The sequence below is a fragment of the Pteronotus mesoamericanus genome, unplaced genomic scaffold (assembly GCF_021234165.1).
Source record: "Pteronotus mesoamericanus isolate MK-2021 breed Mesoamerican mustached bat unplaced genomic scaffold, CSHL_Meso_final scaffold_174, whole genome shotgun sequence".
NCBI classification, from domain to species: Eukaryota; Metazoa; Chordata; class Mammalia; order Chiroptera; family Mormoopidae; genus Pteronotus; species Pteronotus mesoamericanus.
In genome coordinates, this window is record NW_026555309.1 from 22,377,797 (window position 1) to 22,399,248 (window position 21,452).

The 21,452-nt window shown below is 43.9% G+C and overlaps 1 protein-coding gene and 1 pseudogene across 1 annotated transcript; one reads left to right on the forward strand and one right to left on the reverse strand.

Moving 5' to 3' along the window:
• Nucleotides 1-350: 350 nt before the first annotated feature.
• LOC129084424 (pumilio homolog 3-like) lies at nucleotides 351-2,332 on the reverse strand (annotated as a pseudogene).
• A 903-nt stretch (nucleotides 2,333-3,235) lies between these two features.
• DCSTAMP (dendrocyte expressed seven transmembrane protein) lies at nucleotides 3,236-10,096 on the forward strand. Its single transcript, XM_054590069.1, has 2 exons — nucleotides 3,236-4,062; nucleotides 10,072-10,096. Exons 1-2 carry the CDS (start codon nucleotides 3,236-3,238, stop codon nucleotides 10,094-10,096), a joined length of 852 nt encoding a protein of 283 aa, XP_054446044.1.
• The last annotated feature ends 11,356 nt before the right edge of the window (nucleotides 10,097-21,452 follow it).

Here is a 21,452-nt window from a genome sequence, read left to right on the forward strand (position 1 = left end):
TCAGATATGGCATCCGCCTGTCAGCTCTGTGGATCTGCAGGTGAGGGTTCAGAAAAGGGACAATGGCTTCTGCCTCCCTTTCTTTCTGGGAGAAATGTATCCCCCAGCTCCCGCCTTGATGACAGACACTTCAACCTCCCTGTGTGCACTGTTGCCTTTCAAGCTGCTACCCTGGTGCTGGAGCTCAGAGGGAATGAGTCTGAGTAAGTCCATTTGTCGGTTCTTTTTTTTTTTAGAAAGCATTTTATAAATAAATTTTTACACAAAAAAGAAACACAAATTACAGTAAGTACACAAATTATTAGTGAGGTGGACCCCCCAGCCCTTCTTTTCCACAGTGGGAAAACAGATCAGAAGAGAAAAAATGATTCTGTCTTGTTAATTCTTTCCATCTGTAGTGATAGTTTTTCAAGTAGCGTTTCTATTCCTTTGCTGGTGTTCTTGTTCTTTTCCAATGTGGGAATCAGGCTTTTCAGTACAGCTTTGACTTTGTCTGCAACTTCTTGATTAGAACTCTGAAGAGCTAGAAAGAATAATGGCACCTCAGTTCACACTAGCCCAGGACTTTAGGTTCTTCATACCAACATGCTCTACAAGTGTTTTTGCAAAACAACCTTCTCTTCCATTTTCTTTCATCTTTTTATATTGCTCTATTAACCACTTCAGAACAAGATGTCCCACAGGATGTTCTGCAATGTGAAGCTCTCCATTTTTGCCACCAGGATGCAGTTCTGATGCTGCCAAGCTGGCAATGGCATTCATGGCAGGCTGAACATCTCCAATGGCAGCTCTCAGAATGTCAGACACCAACACACATGCAGACTTATCTAGCACCACTTCCTGGGCATGATCTTGCAGGTAATTTAACAAAGCTGGAGAGATGGATTCTAGGAGCTCTCGGCGTCGGATCTCTGGATCTTTCTTACTGCGTGCATTTCCATTTCCCTTCTGCAGAACTTCAATGATTTCTCATACTGTATGTGTAGGATCTCTGGGGCTTAGTAGGTACAACAGGACCTTCCTTCCATACTTGTCATTTATTATGTTAGGCAAGGAACTAATAATTTCTGATATGATTATTTGCTTCACAAGCTTAGTATCATCAATACAATCAAATGCTGCCAATAAAACCAAATGGGAGTACTGGCCATTAGCCACTTTTTCAACGTAAGTCTTCATTGTTTTCACAATCACTTTCCTGTCCTTGGACGTGCCATGCCACAGGCAGTGCACGGCCACTCTGGCACCACCATGTGTGGGTGCTAGGTATATCAGCGCTTCCCAGATGGCTTTGATCATTTCTGATCTTTGCTTTGGTGGTGCTTAGGTAAAAAAGTCCAAGAATACTTTATGTACCAATGAGTGCTTAATCACAGCTTCCTTTTGAGCCATTGGAGTTAGAATCTGTTTCATTTCATCCATGATAAGCTCTAGTTTTTCTGGCTGTACTTCTAATACTTTGTTCAGAGTTGGGTGATCTGCTGACTTGTAAAGCTAAAACGTGTTCCCATAGAGCCCCTCTGTCAACATGTTCCTCAGCTCCAAAACAGCTTTGTCATTGTATGCGTACTCCACGATGACCAATGCTTCCGCATGTCGGAGCATCTTCCTCATGTGGCCTTTAAAACTTCGTATTATCTCTGCAATCTGTGGTTTACTCCCATACATGAGAAATTTTTTAACAACATTTCTGGAATATTTTGCTTTACTTAGTTCAACCAAATCATCTCGTAGTTCTTCAAAAGCCTGCTTTCTCTGTTCTTCATTGCCATACTGAATGTAAGACTGGATCACACGGGTTGAATCATGTGCAAATGCAATAGTTTAAATTTTTCCTTGAATCAACTTCTGCAAATCACTTATCAACTTCATTCTTTTTTCTTTGTCACAATCTTTTCTTCGTATGATCTCCCAAATCTGCTTTGCCCAAACAACAATGTCATAGTTGGTTCTGTCACTGAGTTATCTGCTTTGCTTCAGTTCTTTCTTCTTTTTGAAATCATCTCATTTGGGTTTCTTGGCTGTTGATTCATCACTTTTTCCATCTGGCTGGAATTTTCTCTTCTTGTTGAATTTATTTGCCTGCTGGAATTTGTTCTTTTGTATTTTATCTCCTTGCTGCTTATTCTTGAACTGCTTCACACATTTTTTCCCTGGTTTTGTGGCACTTTTCTGAAAGTTCTTTGATGTGGTTTTAGGCCCACCTTCCTTAACAACTTTTCTTGGGAATGTCTTTGAAGAACCAGAATCATTATTTTTATAAAATATGTTTGTCTCTTGGGATGTCTTTGTACCTTTTCCTATGAATTTTTTTTGGTTTGACTTCCATCATGGCAACTCGCACACATGTGGTTCAGTCAGAAGTAGCTCCCTGCTCCCATTTGTAGGTTCTTTAAGAGGAACTGCTTGGGACTCTAGAAGTTTCTTCTACCTTCTCAATCCCTGCTGGTTTTTGCAGCCAGAAGTTATGGTGGGTTATCTTCCTGGCACTGGAACCCTGGGCTGGGGCACTTGGTGTAGGGCTGGGACTCCTCACTCCTGAGATATGCCCCCCAAATTGTTACCCATCACACATGGGTATGGAACCAGCCAGTTCTGCATCTTGGCCCCTCCTACCAGTCTGGATGGACGTGGTTTCTTTAATTCCACAGCTGTCAGACTTCCACTCAACTTGATTTCTGATGGTTCTACATGATGCTTATTCTACATTTTAGTTGTAATTTTGATGTGGTTGTGCAAGGAGATGAGCCATGTTTACCTCTGCTGCCATCTTGACTGGAAATCTGGACCCAGTTTAGACTTCTGTCCTCCAGAACTATAAGAAAATAAATACATGTTCCTGTAAGCCACTAAGTAGGTGGTCACTTGCCAGAACAACAGAAGACTAATACACCTGGACTTGTTAAAAAGTTACTAGCAGTTTCCAAGAGAAAGACAAGAGTGAATCATAGATTTGGGACTGGCACACTGTCACTTCTGTCACAGTCTATGGGCCAAAGATATCACAAGTTCATTCCAACCTCAAGGGTTGGAGAAATGGACCCCACTTCTTGATGGATTCTATTTCTCTCACTTCCTGATGGGAGAAACTGGAAAGTCACATTGTAAAGGGGTGTGGGGACCAAGCAGGGTAATTGCAATGAATCTACCACCATGCCCTTTACAGAGTGGCAGAGGACATTCAAAAGCAACATCTCAACCCGGTCTCTTTCTCATTTCCAGGGCCACAGGGAGCATGGGGGTCTGGAACTCGGGCAGCGGTATCTTCCTAAGTCTTTGGGGAACATACGTGTCTCCAAGAAGCCCTGGATGGATGGACTTTATCAAACATTTGGGAGTTTGTTGTTTTGTTGCTTTCATTTCGGCCGGCCTCCTCTCAGTTGCCTTCTCCTGGTTTCTGTCCTCATCTGTAGTCTTCACCACCTCCTGGGTGATCCTGTGTGTTCTGCTGTGCTGCTCCAAGCACGTGAGATGTTTCATTCTCCTCTTCTTCCTCTCCTGTGGCCTGCGTGAAGGCAGGAACGCTTTGATCGCAGCTGGCACAGGGACAGTCATCTTTGGACACGTGGAAAATATCTTCCACAACTTTAAGGGTCTTCTGGACTGTATGACTTGCAACCTAAGGGCAAAGAGCTTTTCCATACATTTGCCACTTTTGAAAAGGTATATTGAAGCAATTCAGTGGATTTATGGCCTTACTACTCACCTAGATCTATTTGATGATCTTGTTTCTTGGAATCAGACCCTGGCAGTCTCTCTTTTCAGTCCCAGCCAAGCCCTGGAGGCACAGCTAAATGACACTAAAGGTGAAGTCTTGGGGGTCTTGTACCAGATGGTGACCACAACAGAGATGCTGTCCTCCCTGGGACGCCAGCTACTTGCCCTTGCAGGGCTTTTGCTGGTGCTGCTAGGCACTGGCCTCTTCATGAAGCGATTTCTGGACCCTCATGGTTGGAAGTTTGAAAACATCTACATCACCAGGCAGTTTGTTCAGTTTGATGAAAGGGAGAGGCATCAACAGAGACCCTGTGTCCTGCCATTGAATAAGAAGGAAAGGAAGAAGTATGTGGTCATCCCGTCTTTCCGGCTGACTCCTAAAGAAAGGAAGAACCTGGGGCTGTTTTTCCTCCCCATACTTACCCATCTCTACATCTGGGTGCTCTTTGCAGCCATCGATTTTCTGCTGTATTGGCTCATTTTCTCAGTGAGCAGACATTTTCAAAGCTTGCCAGCGCTGGAGGTTCACTTGAAACTGCACAGGGAGGTAGGCATTCACGGGTACTGGTCGGGGTGTATCCTGGCTGTCTGCTGGTCTGTTTGCAAAAGATGACGAACCCCCCAAGGTAGGTCAGTGTCTTACCACCTCGGGCCTCTGGTGCCTGGCACGGTGCCTCACATGCACAGGAGCCCATCAGAGGTTGGTTAAATTGAAGTCCCTGTTTTAGAGGATATCATTCTGGAAGTTGTCACTGTGTTAGTTTCCTGTGGCTGCGGTAACAAATTACCACAAAGTGTGTGGCTTAAAACAACAGAAACTTATTCTCTAATAGTTCTGGGGTTGAGAAGTCTGGAATCAGTGCTGCTAGGAGGACTTCGAGGTGGTGCTGGCAGAGACATAATCCTTTCAGGCTCTACGGGAGAATCCACCCTTTGCTTCCCCTGGCTCCTGGTGGCTGTCGGCATTCCTTGGCTTGTGGCTGCACCACCCCATCTTTGTTTCTGTCTTCACATGGCCTTCTCACCAGTGAATGTAAAATCTCTGTCTCCCTCTTAAAGGATGCGTGTGATTGCAGTGGGGCTCACCACGATAATAATTTCTCCATCTCAAGGTCCTTAATTGAATCACATCTGCAAAGTCCATTTTTCCCCCTAAATAAAACCACACTTACAGATTTGGGGGTTAGAATTTTATACTGTTGGGAGCCCATTTTTCAGTCTCCTACAATCAACGGACACTGAAATATGAGAATAGGGGTCTCTGATGGGGAACACAAAGTTGATCCTCAAGCAAGGGTACCTGGTGTGAACCCCAAGGCCAGATTAGGGGCCTGACTTTCCCTCTCCTCAGACCTGTTATGCAAGTAGACTGCGAGCGCCTTCTCTGAAGGAGAATGTCTTTTTTTTTTGAGTCCCAAGTCCTTCTCAAACAGGAGGCATCCTAAGGCATCGGTGTAGTGTTTAAGAGGATGGCCTTTGAAAAAGAGCTCCTAAGTAACCAAACAATACGGCTGCTGCTAGTGCCATGAAGAAATGAAACCAGCTACACTTTTGTTTTTTAGACAACTTAGGTCAGTGCTTTCAACCTTAAGTTTGTTAAGAATATCCTGGGGTGAATGCAGAACCTTAGGCCTCAATTTACAGAGATTCTGTTTTAATCAAGGGAGCACTTTTAATAAGCACTTCATTGATTTCAAAGCAGGTGGTCCATAGATCACCCTTCAAGAAACTCAGGTTCTTCAGGTGCTGGAAAGCAAACATCTTATAAACCAGTGGCCCTGGGGCAGCCTTCCCTGGGAGCTGAACAAGCCAATCCGATGCTCCCACCTGGCCCCTGGATCTGACCAGACTGAGGTGAGGCCTGGGTGAGGCATTCATAAGAACTCCCGAGTAATTTCAAGCCAAGATCGAGAATCGCTATTCTAAACCCACCGTCCAAAGAATGGCACCATCGGATAGAGCCACACAAATCTTCATTAGCCAAGACACTGTGTCTCCCTGAGCTTGTGCCTCCTGAGTCTTGGGGCATCTGCCTTTGTTCCCTCCATTCTCACTTCTCTAGGCAACTGAGTTCTAACAGCAAATGCCGTGGTCTTGTGTGCCCCATCTCTTCTCGTTTCCATTTGTCCGTGTGGGAATTTGTGATTATGGGGTCATTTTAGAGGATCTGGATATTGTCAGAGGCTTGTTTTATATTTTTGGTCACCCAGAAATTGTGAAACTGAGCTAGGTGGGAAGTGCACTTCTGCATGTATGTGTTGAATGTGTTGTGTGTGTGTTTACGTGCTTGTATAGTGTGTGCGTGCAAGACGGGGGCGGGGAGAGTTATTCATGCTGGGGTGTACGCTTGCCCAAGCAGCTGCTTCTTCACATCTGATTTCCCTTCTCTTTACTGAGCTACCACAGCTTGTGCCCGGCGCGGGGGAAGTCTCAGAGGGGATTGCCTGCAAATCCTCCTTTGAAGCCCCACTTCCCACGTCTCTCTTTGTTTCTGGGCTGGGATCTGCCCCTTTTCTTCTGGCTCAGCAGGTCCGTCCAGGCCCCTGCCCCTCCTGCCCCGGGGCTGCTTCTCCGAGTTGATTACTGAGCGCGCTGCGTCCCCTGAAGACTTTAGTTAATTACAAGAACCCTGTTGCTGTAGGTATCTGGAGCAGGGTGGATAATGGAAGCTGTGCTTCAAGTGAAAGTCAAACAAGAGTTTCAGACAGGCTTGATCCTGGGCGGGGGGCGGCAGGGGGGTGGGGGGGCTAGTTAAAGGGCCTCTGTCCTCCCCTGGGCCCCCATTTACCTCCTGTTTTTATTTTTACTCTCCCCCTCTCCTTCCTTCTTTTTGTTTCTTTCTCATTGATTTCTCTCTCAGTCAACAACCATGTCCATTTTGTGAGGTCTCGCCATTTAGACAAACGGTAAAAACGTTAAGCTCCGCCTTCGAAAAAAGGCCCAGAAGATTTCCGATGACAGTGTCCTCACAAATAAATTTTTGGGCGTGGGGTCCCAGGGATGCAAAGATGTCCGGACCCTGATGGCTGCCACAGAGGGGCTCAGTCCTGGCGGGGGAGGCCGCACATCCACTCACAGGGACAGCACAAGAGCGGGCGCGGGAACAGATGTGAGGCCGAGGTGGCTGAGGGAGCTCCCCTCAGACTCTCGCCAATGGGGCCTGGGACGCAGTGCTGCTAGCAGCGTCCCGCGACCAGCCGTGCCCTGCCCTTACCCCAGGACGCCCTTGGAGGCTCCTGGTCTCTCCACCGTTGCAGATTTGCGAAGGAGAAGTCAGCAGGGAGAGAGACATCTGCTCAAGGTTTGGCCGACATGTCTCTCCTACTTTCATACAATTTTAAATGAAAAAGAAAGATGGGAAATGACCCGAACTGAGCTAGCTGGAGGGGTTGGCATTGTAAGAACAAAGAGCCATAGTTGTTACTCACTGAGCACCTACTATGTGCATAGCATTTGTCTAGATTAGCTTTCTGGGACTGTCTGATGCCAGAGCAGGTTCTCTGTCCATTACTCAGCCCTGTCTTGGCAAATTGTTTACTTAAGAGAGGTAAACACATTTTAAAACATCAGGGTACCATTTAGTATATTGCTCTGGATTTTGAGAGAGTTCATTCATCTTCCACATTACCCTCCACTAGCCCTGTACAAAAATACTCACTCAATCTTTATGAAGCCCTGACTCCCAGCTGCAAAATCCCCGGTTAGTTTCCCAGACTAAATAACTTCTCCCCAGACTGAACACCCGCTGCTTTCTTATTGCAGGATTTCTCATCACTGACTCAGTCGATGTGTTTGTTTCTTCGATACTATTAAAAAGAGTGCATGCCTTTGCTCTGGGGATAGAAATCTCTCTATTTAATTGTAGGCAAACTATCTTAATAAAAGAAAAGGAGAGGCAACACAAATGCCCTTCATTGCTTAGCCATAGAGCTGGGGAAATTACAGATTTCCCTTCACTTTTGTATAGAGGTCCCTGGTTTGAGATTTCCAGGTTCAACACAGGTATTAGGGTACATCCAAGGTGGCTGGTGTTCTCTGGGTGTGGTAGGGCTCTTTCTCAAAAGTTGTGGCCCCAGGACACTGGGGTGCAGTGGTGATAATAACTTACTGAGGACTCCAGTCTATAAGGTTAATGCTCCATCTCCAAGGTGTGTAATTTACCCTGGGAGCAGTTTATTCATGGGAAGGATCTGGTCCATTAATTCCTGTTTTACCAAATTAGAAAACAAATCCAATGAGCGATTAAATGACTTTCTCAGGTCAGAGAAAAGAAAGAGCTGAATCAGCACACACCTCTCTTGTTGGTGGCTTGGCTGGGTGGCTGAATGTCATCTTCTGCCCTCTGCGTCAGTTTGCTGAGAGCAACCGATTCGTTCTCTTGCATACCAGCAGGAAGGAATGCACCCTTCTGGAGCATCCAAGAGATAAGAAAAGGTCCTATTTTGAGACCTCTAAAAATAGGATTTTAGAGCTACCTTCAGTAAAGACTATTCTTAGTATTCTTGCACTAAGAATAATTCCCCTTCCCCACCAGCTCTAGAATGGTGACTTAGAACATAATTTAATGACTTTACATCTTTATGACCTGGTGGTCTCATGGGAGGCAAATGGCTGGGCCTTAAGAGGTTATGCTCCAAAAAACGTCGCCTCCATTTGAGTTAAAAACCATCTTTCATTAGCCCCATATGCCCTAATGTATAGAAACAGGTGCTCCATAAAAATGGCTTATGTGGTCAAATTTTTAGGATAACAGCTGGCTGAAGTTAAACAGATTTCTCTGCCTTCTTCTCAGAGCCTTCAGAAGTTTTATGGGCACCGTGACTCTCCAAAGAAGGGACAAGTAGACAAACTTGTTTGACTCCCTTTTTCAAGGAAACCTATATCTCCACAAACCCACTTTGGAAAACACTGCAGTCATTACAGATAAGGCTCACTGCTTGGCCTTTACTCCAGTCACAAAAGGAAACATGGCAGCTCCTTCTGCCAAGGCTCCCTCCCCACTTTAAGACAAATGATATATGTCACGGGGCAGTAGTGAGAAAGACCAGGAATGAGTATGAAATGCCATGGGTCTTGATGATTTTATTCTTCTGTTTTAGGAGCAAGGAACTGAAAACATCATCCATGATTCTTCTTTTAACATATCTCTGTTTGAACCCAACTGCATCCCTAAACCAAAGCTCCTTCTGTCTAAGACCTGGATTCCTCTCAGTATTATTCTTGTGATACTAGTGGTGCTAGGACTGCTGTCCTCCTTCCTGATGCAGCTTAAAATCCTGGTGTCAGCATCTTTCTACCCGAGCGTGCAGAGGGAGCGCATCCAACACTTGCATGCGAAGCTACTGAAAAAAAGGTCAAAACAGCCAGTCAGAGAAGGAAAAAAGCAGCTGAGCCTGTACTTTACAAAGGTAAGGCTGAGATGAGGGTATAAGCTGTAATTAAGGAAATTTTGAGTTTGTGGGAAAAATGGAATTTCAAAGCATTCTTCTACTTCCCATTATGGTTATATCCTTAGCAACAGATGGGCCACTGACATAGATGGAGGGATTAAGAGGTAAACATGGCAAAGGCTTGCAGCGTCGTGATTTTAAGTGCTGGTCTAGAGGGTTCTATAAGCCATCCTCCCAACAATGATTGCAAATGAGGATGTTTAGTCATATTATAGAGACTACTGGGAAGGCCCTTTACAATGGCTATTAAAGGACAATGTCCAGTAAGGAATTACTTTACTGGGTCAAGAATAAATAAATAACAGAGAGGGAAATTATCTACTATAGCTTGGTAAACTATAAAGAATTTGCTCTTTCTCTGGCATATGTAATATATATATGATACCTACATCATGATATATATATATATATATGTATGCTTATATACATATATGGTAACATAATGACTTTCATACACATAAAATAAATGCTTGTCAAAGAATTTGACTTATTAATAAAAGAGTAAACAATAAAAAATTCTAACAAATTCAAAGAGCAATTCAAAGTGCACAGATGTATAGGCCATCAGGAATACCAAAATGAATTTGCTTCATAGATGCAAAACTGACTTCTTGCACAAGGGCACATGGGAGGATCAATTGTACTCCATAGGGCAAAATTTATTTGCAGGTCCCCGGACAAGAATCCTTTGCATTGTTGCTATCAGCTGTCTCCATTGTACACCATTGGGAAATAGCTCATAGACAATGAAAGACCAAGATAACCCACAAGAATCATTTTTTTCTGGCCATTTCAAAGTCTTCCTCAGTTTTTCCCTACACCAGTAGCCCCACGATGAGAAGTTTATGTCAGGGGCATTTGAAATGACTCTGATGCTCATTCATCCACCCTTCTGTCTCTTCAGATTCATTTCTGGCTTCCGGTCCTGAAAGAGATTAGAAAGAAGCAAGTGGGCCCCGCAGGGAAGACCGTCTGCGAGAGACCCCCCGTAATGGCTCGGCCACACTCCACCAGCAGTTCTCCCGAGGCTGCAGGCGGTGCTCACCATTCACGCCCAGCGCTGGCCAGCTAACCGTGCTGCGCGCTCCTTCAGGGCTCCGAGTCCGTGGCCAAACCACTTTTCTTCATGAGGGCCAAAGGGCTACCAGGTAAATGGTTATGTCATCTGTCTTCCAAGTGAGGGACATGATCTAGCCTGTGTCACAATGTAATAGTGCCATTACCAAGGCGTTTGAGGATGTCTCAGCATGGAGTAACACCCAAAGGAAAAAATGGAAAAGAAATCAACACCTCTGCTGCGCGAGCAAATACCGAGGAGAATATACATGCATAATGCCAGTAAAATATCTCTAATCTTTCTGTCCCTTCCCTGCCTTTCTCAGCGTCTTTCATAGCTATTCCCGGCTCTGACAACTGTCTCTCTCTCTCCCCTGCCCCCTTATTCAAGGGCTGTTTCCGACGCCCGTCTCCAGCAGCTTCTGGTTCCTTCTCACCAGCCCCCCTCCTCCTGCCCCTCCTTTTCTGCATCTCTTTGTTTTCCTCTTCTACCAAACCCTCCAGCCACGCTGATTTAGGGACCACGTTTATCAAAATCATATGAAACGTTTGTTAAAGCGCACACCTTAGGCCTCCTTTTCACTGTATGAACACATACTCTGCGGTTCAGGGGCCTCCCTCCCCTCTACTCTAGACACCCTAGCAGGAGAAAAGCCACCTCGAATACTGATTTTCCTATCTTGAAAGTCCAAGAATCGATAAGAAATAAAGAAACATTATTTTTTTTCTTTTCAACTTTTATTTTGAAAAATTTTCAAACTTATACAAAGGTTTTAAAACAGTACAGAGTTCCATTTACCCTTCACCCATCAACCCCAAATGTTAAAAATCTTACATAACCTTAGCATAATTATCAAAACCAAGGAAATAATGTTGAAAAATGTATAATTTGCAGAGTTTCTTGAATTTTTCACCAATTGTCCCACTAATACCCTTTTTCTGATCCTTGACTGAATCCAGGCTCACACCTTGCAGTCCTTTGTCATGGTTTCTTGGTCTCTTCCAATTAGTAATAGTTCCTCACTCTTTCTTTTTCATTTCATTACCTTGATACTTCTGGAGAGTACTGACCGGTTATTTGTAAAATGTCCTTTGATTTGGGTTTGTCTGATGTTCCATGTAAGTAAACCCAGATGATGCAGCTTTGGCAAGAACACTACAGAAGCAATGGTGCGCTCTTCTCAGTGATATGAGGAGGTGTACGATGCGGATGTGTCTCGTTACTGGGGAGGTTACCTTTCATCATTCGTTCAGGTGTGGTCTGCCAGGTTCTCCTGGTGTTAAATCACTATTTTCCCCTTTGTAATTACTAAGTATGGTCTCAAAGGGAAAACACTTTGAGACCATGCAAATATCTTGTTTGTCACTCTCCCCTTCTGCTTTGATTTTAACATCCATGGATGCGAAACCATGGCCGCCAAATAGTGGTTTTCTGTTTTTGTATCTCCAACATTTCTGAATTGGAATTCTACACTATCCCCAGAATGAAACACTTTTTTGAAAACTAAACTTTGTTTCAGGCACCTGTGTATGCATTTCACACATACAATCTCATTTCTGTTTCACGACAACCCTGTGAGGGGGCTGTAACTACTTCCATGTTGTAAATCAGGCATCTCGCCCCCTCAGGCCCTGACTTAGCTGCCTGGGGTGGGGCCCAGGCACCAATATGTTCAAAGCTGCTGGGTGGTTCTAACGGGGTAGCCAGGATGGAGAACCACCATCCCAGCATGTTTACAGAGCTGTAGGTCTTTTGATGTAGGTCTTCAATGGTGAAATTTCTCTAACAAGAGGAGCCTACATTGGAAATGTGTCTAATTCAGCATTTCCCAAAGTGTGTTCCTAAGACCACCAGTCCCTTAGTTGTTCCATAAAATGAGTTATGTGATATTAGTAAGCCCATACCATCTCCCTGCCTTCTAACCTTGAATATAAAGTATGCTGGCATAATGCAAAAACTTTGAGAAGTTTATTTTAACCTCATTTCATGCAGAATTCCCCCAAATTACTAAATCATGGAATAATTTTATCAGTTATAACTATTATTATCACATAGGACCAGTTCTACACCCATACTCTGATAAAATGCTGACACAACTGGTACAACTTTGAGCCAAAAAAAGAATCAGAGAAGTGAATATGCATTTATAGTTTTGGCTTGTTTAAATATTCTGATGATTTTATGCTTTATTTGTGTTTTCTAAACAAATGAATGTATATAATAATAAACTAATGCAATGTGTGAATTTTTGTACTCATTGTGTGTTTATTCCTCCTACAGATAAGGGATCTTTCCCACATTAACTAAGACCAAGAATCAACTGCTCAATTTTTAAAGGAAATGGGATGCCTTTCAAAATTCAGCTAAATAACTAACTTACTTATCTACCTAACAACATCAACGTCTCCAGCAAACACGCGAACAGGGCACAGAGAAGGTGTTGGTGACACCCGCACAGCTCCCCATGGTCCCTGCCCTTGGCACGCTTCCAGCGTAGTCAGGAAGGGAGACAGACGCTCAGGCCGTGAAGAACGATACACAGCAGCTTTAGGCCACACCTTTGTGGGACCATGGCCAGACTCCCTGCCCTCGCCTGCTGCAAGTGCCCAGTGTGCTCTTTTCTATGAGGAGGGCACTAGAGGGGTTGGTAAAGGGGGTTTAATTTTCTTTAAATTAAAACTACTTTTCTGAAGTAGCCTAACCTCTTCTGTTTCCAACAGACCGACTTTGACCAGGTCACGAGGCTTCTGGGGAGCCTCTGGCCGTTTCTATCTGTTGGGCCAGCTTAGCCTTACGCCGACAGGCTTGGCCCCTTGGAAGGACAGAATGGCAAGGAGGTGCTGTCACAAAGGCAACTTTGATCTTGAAAATAAGATGTAGGCTTGCTCATTAGGACCAGTCTAACTTGGGAGATAAAATGCTTATGAAATTGCAGCGTATCCACTTTAGAGTTCAATGAATGGTCAGTTAAATTTTTTGAGACATCTATTGAGAAATGTGCTTTGTTAATCTTGTAGAGGCAGAAAGATACGGCCCACAGTAATTTAATAGAGCTTTCTTTTTCACCTCTAATTTTAATGGCTTATAAAATTATATTGCATTATAGTCAAAGCCACTATTTCTCATCTCTTGAATCCCAACATTGTAGCTGTATTCTGTCAGAGTCTTTCAGCTGTTATTCTGGTGTCCTCATTGACTCCATATTTGGTGTCAGCTGTGTTTCTCTGTGACAGTAAGATACAGTCATTGCAAACACCTTCATAGGCATAGATCTCTTTTATGGTTCTACCTGGGATGTTAAACATTGTCTTTCTTTTTTATAATATTTTACATCTGCTGTTTTCTCTGCTAGAATCTAATCAATCCTGATTATATTATGGGATATGTTGATGTTTTTATATATTATGTATTTTTGCCTTCATCCACCTGAGGCTGGGGGACATACCCTAAGAGAGCAAGAACCGGTTTTCCCACCCAAAGTCAGTAATAGTTACAAAGACAATTGAAGTCAATTGTTTTGTTTAACTTATACTATAGGAGAGGGAGGAACTGGCTAAAAAAAAGGTGAGTGCAGGTTGACTGTAGTGATATATCTATATTTAAAAGCCTGTTACATTAGGCCAACATAACACCTACCCAGTGGGAAAGAAAGATTTAGATTAATAGGTGGCTGAGACCACCACACTTTCAGGCTCAAAGTCTCTTTTGGTTTTAATCACTAATGGTTACAGTGACTTTTTTTAAAAACAGGAAAAGGAGGTGAATAACAAGATATAGAGGATAAGAGCCTTTTATCATCTAAATTCTGGGTGTCAATAAACCTCACTTTTGTTGTTAGAAAGTAGAAGAAATCAGAGTGAAATTGCCGTATGAGGTCTTTGTGTAAATGCAAACAGAAAGGCAAAAAAGCAGTAACAGAAATTAAAGCGTAATCAGCCACAGTAACTACAATGAAGGCAGCACAAGTTTGCATTCCTTGACTGGATGCCGAGGAAATACAGTGTGGCCTGCGAGGTGTCCCCACCCCCACCTCACTCAGCAAAGACAAGGAATGCTGTGCCTACGCCGCCGAGGAAGAGGACAGGCTTAGGGGACACACAGAGGGGCAGGAAGGGCGGACATACAGACGCAGATGTCCACCCACTCATTGCCCAAAGTTGGCTGATCATCAGAATTGCCTTTTGAAGGTTAAAAGATAAAATAAAATTACAGATTCCCAAACCTAAACCCAGTTACACCGACTGAAGAGTGAGGGAGGGTCCTGGAAATCTGTATTGTGAGGGACTTCATGGTTACTTGAGATGATTCAGCAGATTTGGTAACCACTGCTTTAGAGCAAGACTTGGAGAGGAGAGATTGTTGGTTTATTGTAAAAAAAAAAAAAAAAAAAAAAAAAAGAAGCAGCCCACGTCTATGCAGTATCTACTTAATTAGTTTTGTGGATATTTACACAGGACTCCCACTTTAGTTGATGCTGAAGGAACTATTATTCCATCAAGTTTCTTCAATAATGCAAAACGCTGATCATCAAAACTGGATTGTTCTCACGTCCTGCGGCCCAACTCCCACACTCGTGTAAATGAGCACCGGAGCAAAACGCAACCCACGACGGCGTCATGAATTAGACACGTGTAACCAGTGGTTAACTATTTATCAAACATGAGTTGGTACCCAATATTATTTTTTCATTAAATTATTTCAATTTAGGGAATGGGCTATCACATTTTTAAAAAATGAAAGTTAACCTTGGTATGGAAATTACATGATAGAATACAAAGAACAAATTTTTGGAGTGGGGAAGGCTGGATTCAAACCTTACTTCTGCTTATTATTCATGGCATCAGCTTAGGCAATTCAGCTCTTATCTCTCTGAGCCTCAGTTCTTATAAAATGGGGCTTAAAATAGCAATATGATAGCATCTCTCTCAGAATTAACTGAGATGACATATACAAAGTCTCCCCAAATTAGATAAATAAATGTTAGCTCTTTTTCTTCTCTTATTGTTTCCTGTCCAACCCCAATTTCTTTAACTTTTAACACTAGGGTCTGATACAAAAAAAGTAAAAACAAACAAACAAAAAACAGTGTTTCAACCAGTCTTGCTACACAACAGAGACTGGCAAACTTTTTTGTGAAGGACAGATAATAAATATTTTAGGCTTTGCAGCCATGTGGTCTCCATTGTACATACTCACCTTGGCCACTGTACTGAGAACACAACCAGAAGCTATGAAGAAATGAATGAGCATGACTGTGAGTCAATAAAACTTTATGTGGGAAAACAAATGGCAAACTGGACTGGCCTGCTTAATGACACAGGAAGACTTTTTAGAGATCCACTCAAAATCAGAAAAGAAATGGGTCCAAAATCCTTCTTTACCACCAACCAGGGGGATGACTTTGCAAAAAAAAGGCACTTCACCTTCCTGAGCTTAATGTCCTCGTCTGTAAAGATGAAGGAGCTGGGCTACGGGTTCTCTGAGGATGGTGCTCTCCTGACGTCTGTGATTCTCTGGGAGGCTGCAGTCTCCTACAGAGAATCCCCAATAGGCTGTCACCCACGTTTCAGCATTTGATTTGTTTGTTCTTTCATGGTTGATCAATGAATCATAAAGAACAACAGAAGCTCTTGGATCATAAGTATGATTTATTTGATGATAAAAGGAAAAAATAACATTTGGTCAAAATAAATATTATTTTTTTCTACAGACACAAAAACAATCAGAATACTTATTAAATTCTAAATGTCATAGGTAATTCCATACTGTTTAAAGTCAGACTGCAATGTCAGTGGCTGAGGACCTGAAAATTGAAAAGTCTTGCCTTTTCAAAGTGAGCCATGCGCTCACTCTAAATGTGATACATTAATTAGGGAGTGAAAGAAATAGATCAAAACTGTTTTTCCAGAAAGAAACCGTTGTGGAAGGATGTCTGTACTGAGAGGAGGATGTTATATCTTGCAAATGGAAATGCTAATACATACAAGAAAATAAACAATACAGTGTTTCAAACATGATGCAATGAAAGAGAAGTGTTGAATTGGAAATAAGAATTGACTTCTAATTCTGGCTTTGCTACTAACTAGCTTAGCCAAACCGAGGCACTTCCTTCTCTCGACACAATTCAGTCCTTCGTAGAAAATATCGTAATAGCTATTACGTATTTATTGAGCCTTTACTAGGAACCCAACACTGTTTTTGGTGTATTATTTCCATTAATCTTTACCAAAATCTCATGAGGGTACTTCTAGTGCTATTGCTGTTGTATAAATGAAGAAATCGAGGTACTGACAGGCTGAGTAACTTGTGCACAGCGTGTTCTGGAAGCAATATCTGAACATAGTTACTCTCTACTATGCGGCCTCCCAGAACATGGCTTTAATGTGTCATTTCCCCGCTCAGAGATCTGGACCCACACATCCCAACGAATTAACATTCCCCACCAGCAGGCAGTCGAGCTCCCCTCCAATCTGACCGCAGCCCATTTCCCCACCTTATTCCTCACTTTTTCTCTGCCTGAACCCTCCCCTTAGTTGAAAACCTGTTTCCACCTGATCCCTGGGAGAGTCACCTGCATTCCCCTTCACTTGTCCCCTCTCCCAGAAGGGCTCATTTGTAAAGCACGCCCCCCCCCTCCTCTCCCCCTTCACTTCCTCCTGTCCTTGCTGTCCTTTCCGTCCTTCAAGGCCTTGCCCAAGCCCTGCTTCCTCAGAAAGTGACCCAGTGGGAAGGGCATGGGCGGGAGTTCTGGAAACAGGACCACATCCTGGCCCTGTCACAACCTCCATGTGGGAACCGGGAGATGTCATTTAAACTCTCTGGGCCTCAATTTCTTGATCAGCTGAATGTTGGACTCCATTTGAATTGTTCAGACTTATTAACAATTACTCTTTGTGGCAGGAAACCTCTTCCTCCAGTTCACACTTTGGATCCCCAGTGCCCAACCCAGCAAGGACACTGCTGCCCTCCCGACACAGACCGCGTGCCCTCAGGCTGCCGCCCTTGCCCGGTCCAGCGGGGCAGTTCCCGAGGCGCCTGGGGCACCTGCAACGCAAAGCCGGAAGACGCGGGATAACTCCAGCCGCTCCTGCACAGCCTCCACAGTTTGTTTTCTGTAATATTGGCATAGGTCATGCTCTACCGTTTACTGGAATGTTCTTATAGTCAACTCAGCATTTTTACTTACATGAGTTTATTCTGAAAGGAAACTTTTTAACATCATTGCAAACAAAAAAGAAACTAGTATCACTTTCCATAAATAGAAAGTAACATACACATATATACATACATATCATATTTATATTACTTATTACATGCACCTATTATACATGTTATGCACAAAGCATATACATTTTATAGATACATATATAAACTATATAGCACACATACACACATTGAAAACAAAACAGTGTTACTACGTTATTAACTTCCAGTGAGAGTGCACCTGCCGAAGCCAGCAGCTTACTCTATGCAAACCACTGCGGAACCCACACATAGGGCCCGCCCCCCACCCCCCAACCGAGGGTGAGGGACTGGTGTATTTACACGCCAGCTCCTGCCAGTTGCTGATGATGGGCTGCTGCTGCTTCTGGGTGGTGTTCATTCCCTGGCACATCTGGCTTCCCTGATTCTGAGAAAAGTCCCCAGGCAAAGAGATGCAGGCAGGGTCTGGCAGCCAGCAGCCCGTGCCCGTGCACTGCAGCGCCGAGGCCCGGGGGCTTGGAGCAGGGCCACCGGCACCGCAGCCAACAGCTCTCCTTCCCCCAGCAACAGGGGCGAGGGCTGCATGTTTGACCACCGTGGTCTCTGCGGACACTCACGTCCCGCCGTTGTCATGACGGGGTTCTTGCCCATGGAGCGTTCAGAATCCTTTGTTCTCGGTCCTGATTCCTTTTCCCCAACAGAATGTCTACTCCTGGTGCAGGAGCATCTATACAACTAGAAATAGTTTTGCTGAAAAATTGTCTTACTTCTCCACGTCATCTACACTGGAAACCAGTCCTCACTAAACTTTAAAGGACAAAAATATCATGGGATCATTAATTCAGCTTGAATGAATAAATGATTTCTCTTTAAGCATCCGCATCTTTCGACCATGAAATCCTAGACAACTTCTAGAGAGCTGTGGCCCAGAACACCCCGATCCCTCTCAGAACACTATTTATAAAATTGCCCCGTATGCGGTAGTCTTTACAGGCTATTTTTTCCTTCTCAAATGTTCTTCGGCCTGTGTAGATAACATTTATGCAATTCAGAAAAAGGTGCCTCATCTGGATTAGTCAGCAGCAAGTCCTGTGACGCAGCTTCTGTGATCCAGTTAAAAATAGGAAGCAGGATGTTTTGCATAAGTCATCACTGTTGTGCAATACTGGAGAATTGACCTCCTTTTTTTTTTTTTTTTTTTTTTTGCTTTCCATATCTTTGTTACTTTACCTAAAAACAGATGAAAACTCTGTCGCTGAATATTTGGTCAAGACATTTGTTTCTGTGACCAGGGCTCCCTGGTCCCGCTTGTCTCCAGGCACCTTGGTTGGCTTCTTCACCCCCTGACATTTACAGTCCCAACTCTCAGCCTCAGACTCGGTGTCTGCCTTTCTTCCACCCTCCCAGGGGTGTGCAAACTCCAGGGCCTCCGGGGGCCGTGTAGATTGTACAAGCCGTGCATCCGGCCAGGTCGATGGCGCCACCAGCCGGGGCATGCCCCATCTGACAGGGGGGCGGCTCTTGCTCACTTTCTCACAGGTTGTCTGACCTTCCCCAGAGCAACCAGACACCTAGATTTTTATGGGAACTTGTCTGATCATTAAATGTTAAAGATGAATTCAGATATTAATTTTGAAAAGTAGAGTAGAGGTCAAACCATGACCTTATGGTGTGTGACCTCTGCCCCAAACATTCTCCTTTGGGAAACATGTGTGTTACCAGCTATAGAGTGGGGTTCTACACAACCTATATCCTAACCCTCCCACTTTGTCCAGTTCTTGATTCCTAATGTGGAAAGAGGACAGGATTTGATTTTGGTTCTGCCCTTTGTTAGTCATGGAACTGTGGTTGAATAGCTTCACCTCTAAGGGTCTGAGTTCCTCTTCTGCAAAATGTGGCACTTAGGGTCAGTAACTTGGAGGCCTCTACCAAGCTCTATAGCTCCTCATGCTCATTCGCCTCTTTCTTGCCCTTCTTGATCTCAAAAACCAAGTCCCTAACACATTCAGTGACCCAAATATTTCCGGAGTTTCTCAGCTTGGAAATCAGCTTTTTTTATAAGCCAGCTTCTAGCCAACACAACCCACTCTATTGTGGCAGTACCCTTTAACTCTCCTTTTTTTCCAGTAGTGACTGCCACCATCATCTTACCAAACCACTGCACTTGCTCCCATCCCTACTGCAGCATCCCATCCCCTCCCAGGTCTAGAACCCTTTCTCTAAAACAAAACGAAACAAAAATAATTTTTTTAAGCACTCTGGTCAGAGCTTTTCCTTGGAAGAGATTTTACAATGGCCATTTAATTCCCTTGATGTATCACCTCTAACCCCAGTTGCCTGCTGCCCTTCAGGTTAATGAGTTAACTCAGATGGTCATGTTTAATTCCCTGGCTGGGCATGAGGGGAGGGTCCCCTGGTGTGTGGCATGGTCAGGCGACTCTCTCGTAAACTCCCACCAGGAGAGCAGGCACTTGTACTCCAGGAGGAGCTGTAAATATTAAAGCAATATCTCAAAAATAAGTGCTTAGTGCATTATGGATAGTAATGTTACCAATGTCAGGAGAGGAAGAACTCTATTTTTTCTCCCACCCAGAAGTACAAAAAAATGTTATCATCCAAGAAACAAAATGAGAACATCTCCATTTATTCTTGGGAGCTTGAACGTTGGAGGCAGGACAAAATTCCAGAGATGCAAACCTCTCACCTTTATTTAGTTTTCCAGCTGACGAATTCATTGGTTTCCTAGGACTGCTATAGCAAATTACTACAAACTGAGTGCCTTAAAACAGAAATTTATGCTCCCTCGGTTGTGGACTTTAGAGGCTGAGTTCTGGGTGTTGAAAGGGCCATGCTCCTCCCACAGTCTCTAGGGAAGAATCCTCCCTTGCCTTTTCTACCTTCTGGCAGTTGCTGGCCAGCCTTTGCTTTCGCGGCTTATGGCTGCACCACTCCAATTCCTGCCTTCACTCCCATGCCAGGCTTCGCTCCTTCTGTGCCAATATCCTCTCTCCCTGTGAGAACAGCAGGGTTAGATCAAGCCCACCCAATCCAGTATGGCTTCATCTTAACTACATTTGCAAAGACCCCATTTCTGAATAAGGTCGCATTCACTGGTACTGAGGATTAGGACTTAAACATATTTTTGTGGGGAAGACAATTCAACTTAGTACAGTGAATGACCAGCAAAGACTTTCTCCCACATGAATTCCCCCATGCACAGTGTGCAGGCTCAACTCTTTTGAATATATTTTTTACAAGCTGGTCATAGTGTAGCTGCACAGATGGGATGAACTTTACATGTGTTCCAGCGCACGTTAGCTCTAAGCGCAGGCATGAGAGGGGCGGGAGAAATCAAAACTGGGTTTTTGATGCCCAGTCGGACAAAGCTGTTCTAAGGAACTGGGAGTTATACTTTAGCCACAGGACCTGATCACTATGTAGAGGCTCACTCAGCACTGAGGAAAGGATCTAGAAGGAGCATCTCAGCAATACACTGAGATGAGCCATAAGACGCCTTGTAAGTGAAAGATAACAAATGCCTGAATCAACGTGGTGCTTTATTGGAAGACAAGGATGGTGTGAAGAACCCCAAGTGATGAACAGGACCATTTTCTGGACCAAGGGCGAGCCTATTCACCCTTGGCTACAGGGGGCAATTGCACAGCAGAGAGTTCTGTCAGCTGACATGTCCACCTTGAAAAGAAAAGACAAGATGAGCTTCAGCAGGCTTTAGTCGGTCCCATCTGGGTGTTTCCTAAAAGTCTCACAAGTTTACAGCTGAGGAAGAAACCATGGTTAAGACACACTCTAGGAGTGGAGCGAAATGAATTTGAAGACTGGGTCAAATAGACTCTTCTTCACTGAAGTGATGAAAACCATGTTGGAAGTCTTGAAAAACACAAATTGGCTAGTCTCACAAAAATTACAGTAAAAATTGAATGTGAATCATGACTCTGGCGCATACATTTTCTTGAGATGGCTCAGATCGTCACTCTTGAAGCTGAGACTGCTGGCAGTCTGACCAT

Bases quoted from the DNA above. Each gene is read 5' to 3' on its own strand.
- DCSTAMP (XM_054590069.1), top strand. From the start codon at position 3,236: ATGGGGGTCTGGAACTCGGGCAGCGGTATCTTCCTAAGTCTTTGGGGA. The intron at 4,063-10,071 runs GTATGTGGTCAT...CTGTCTCTTCAG, and splicing joins AATAAGAAGGAAAGGAAGAA to ATTCATTTCTGGCTTCCGGT.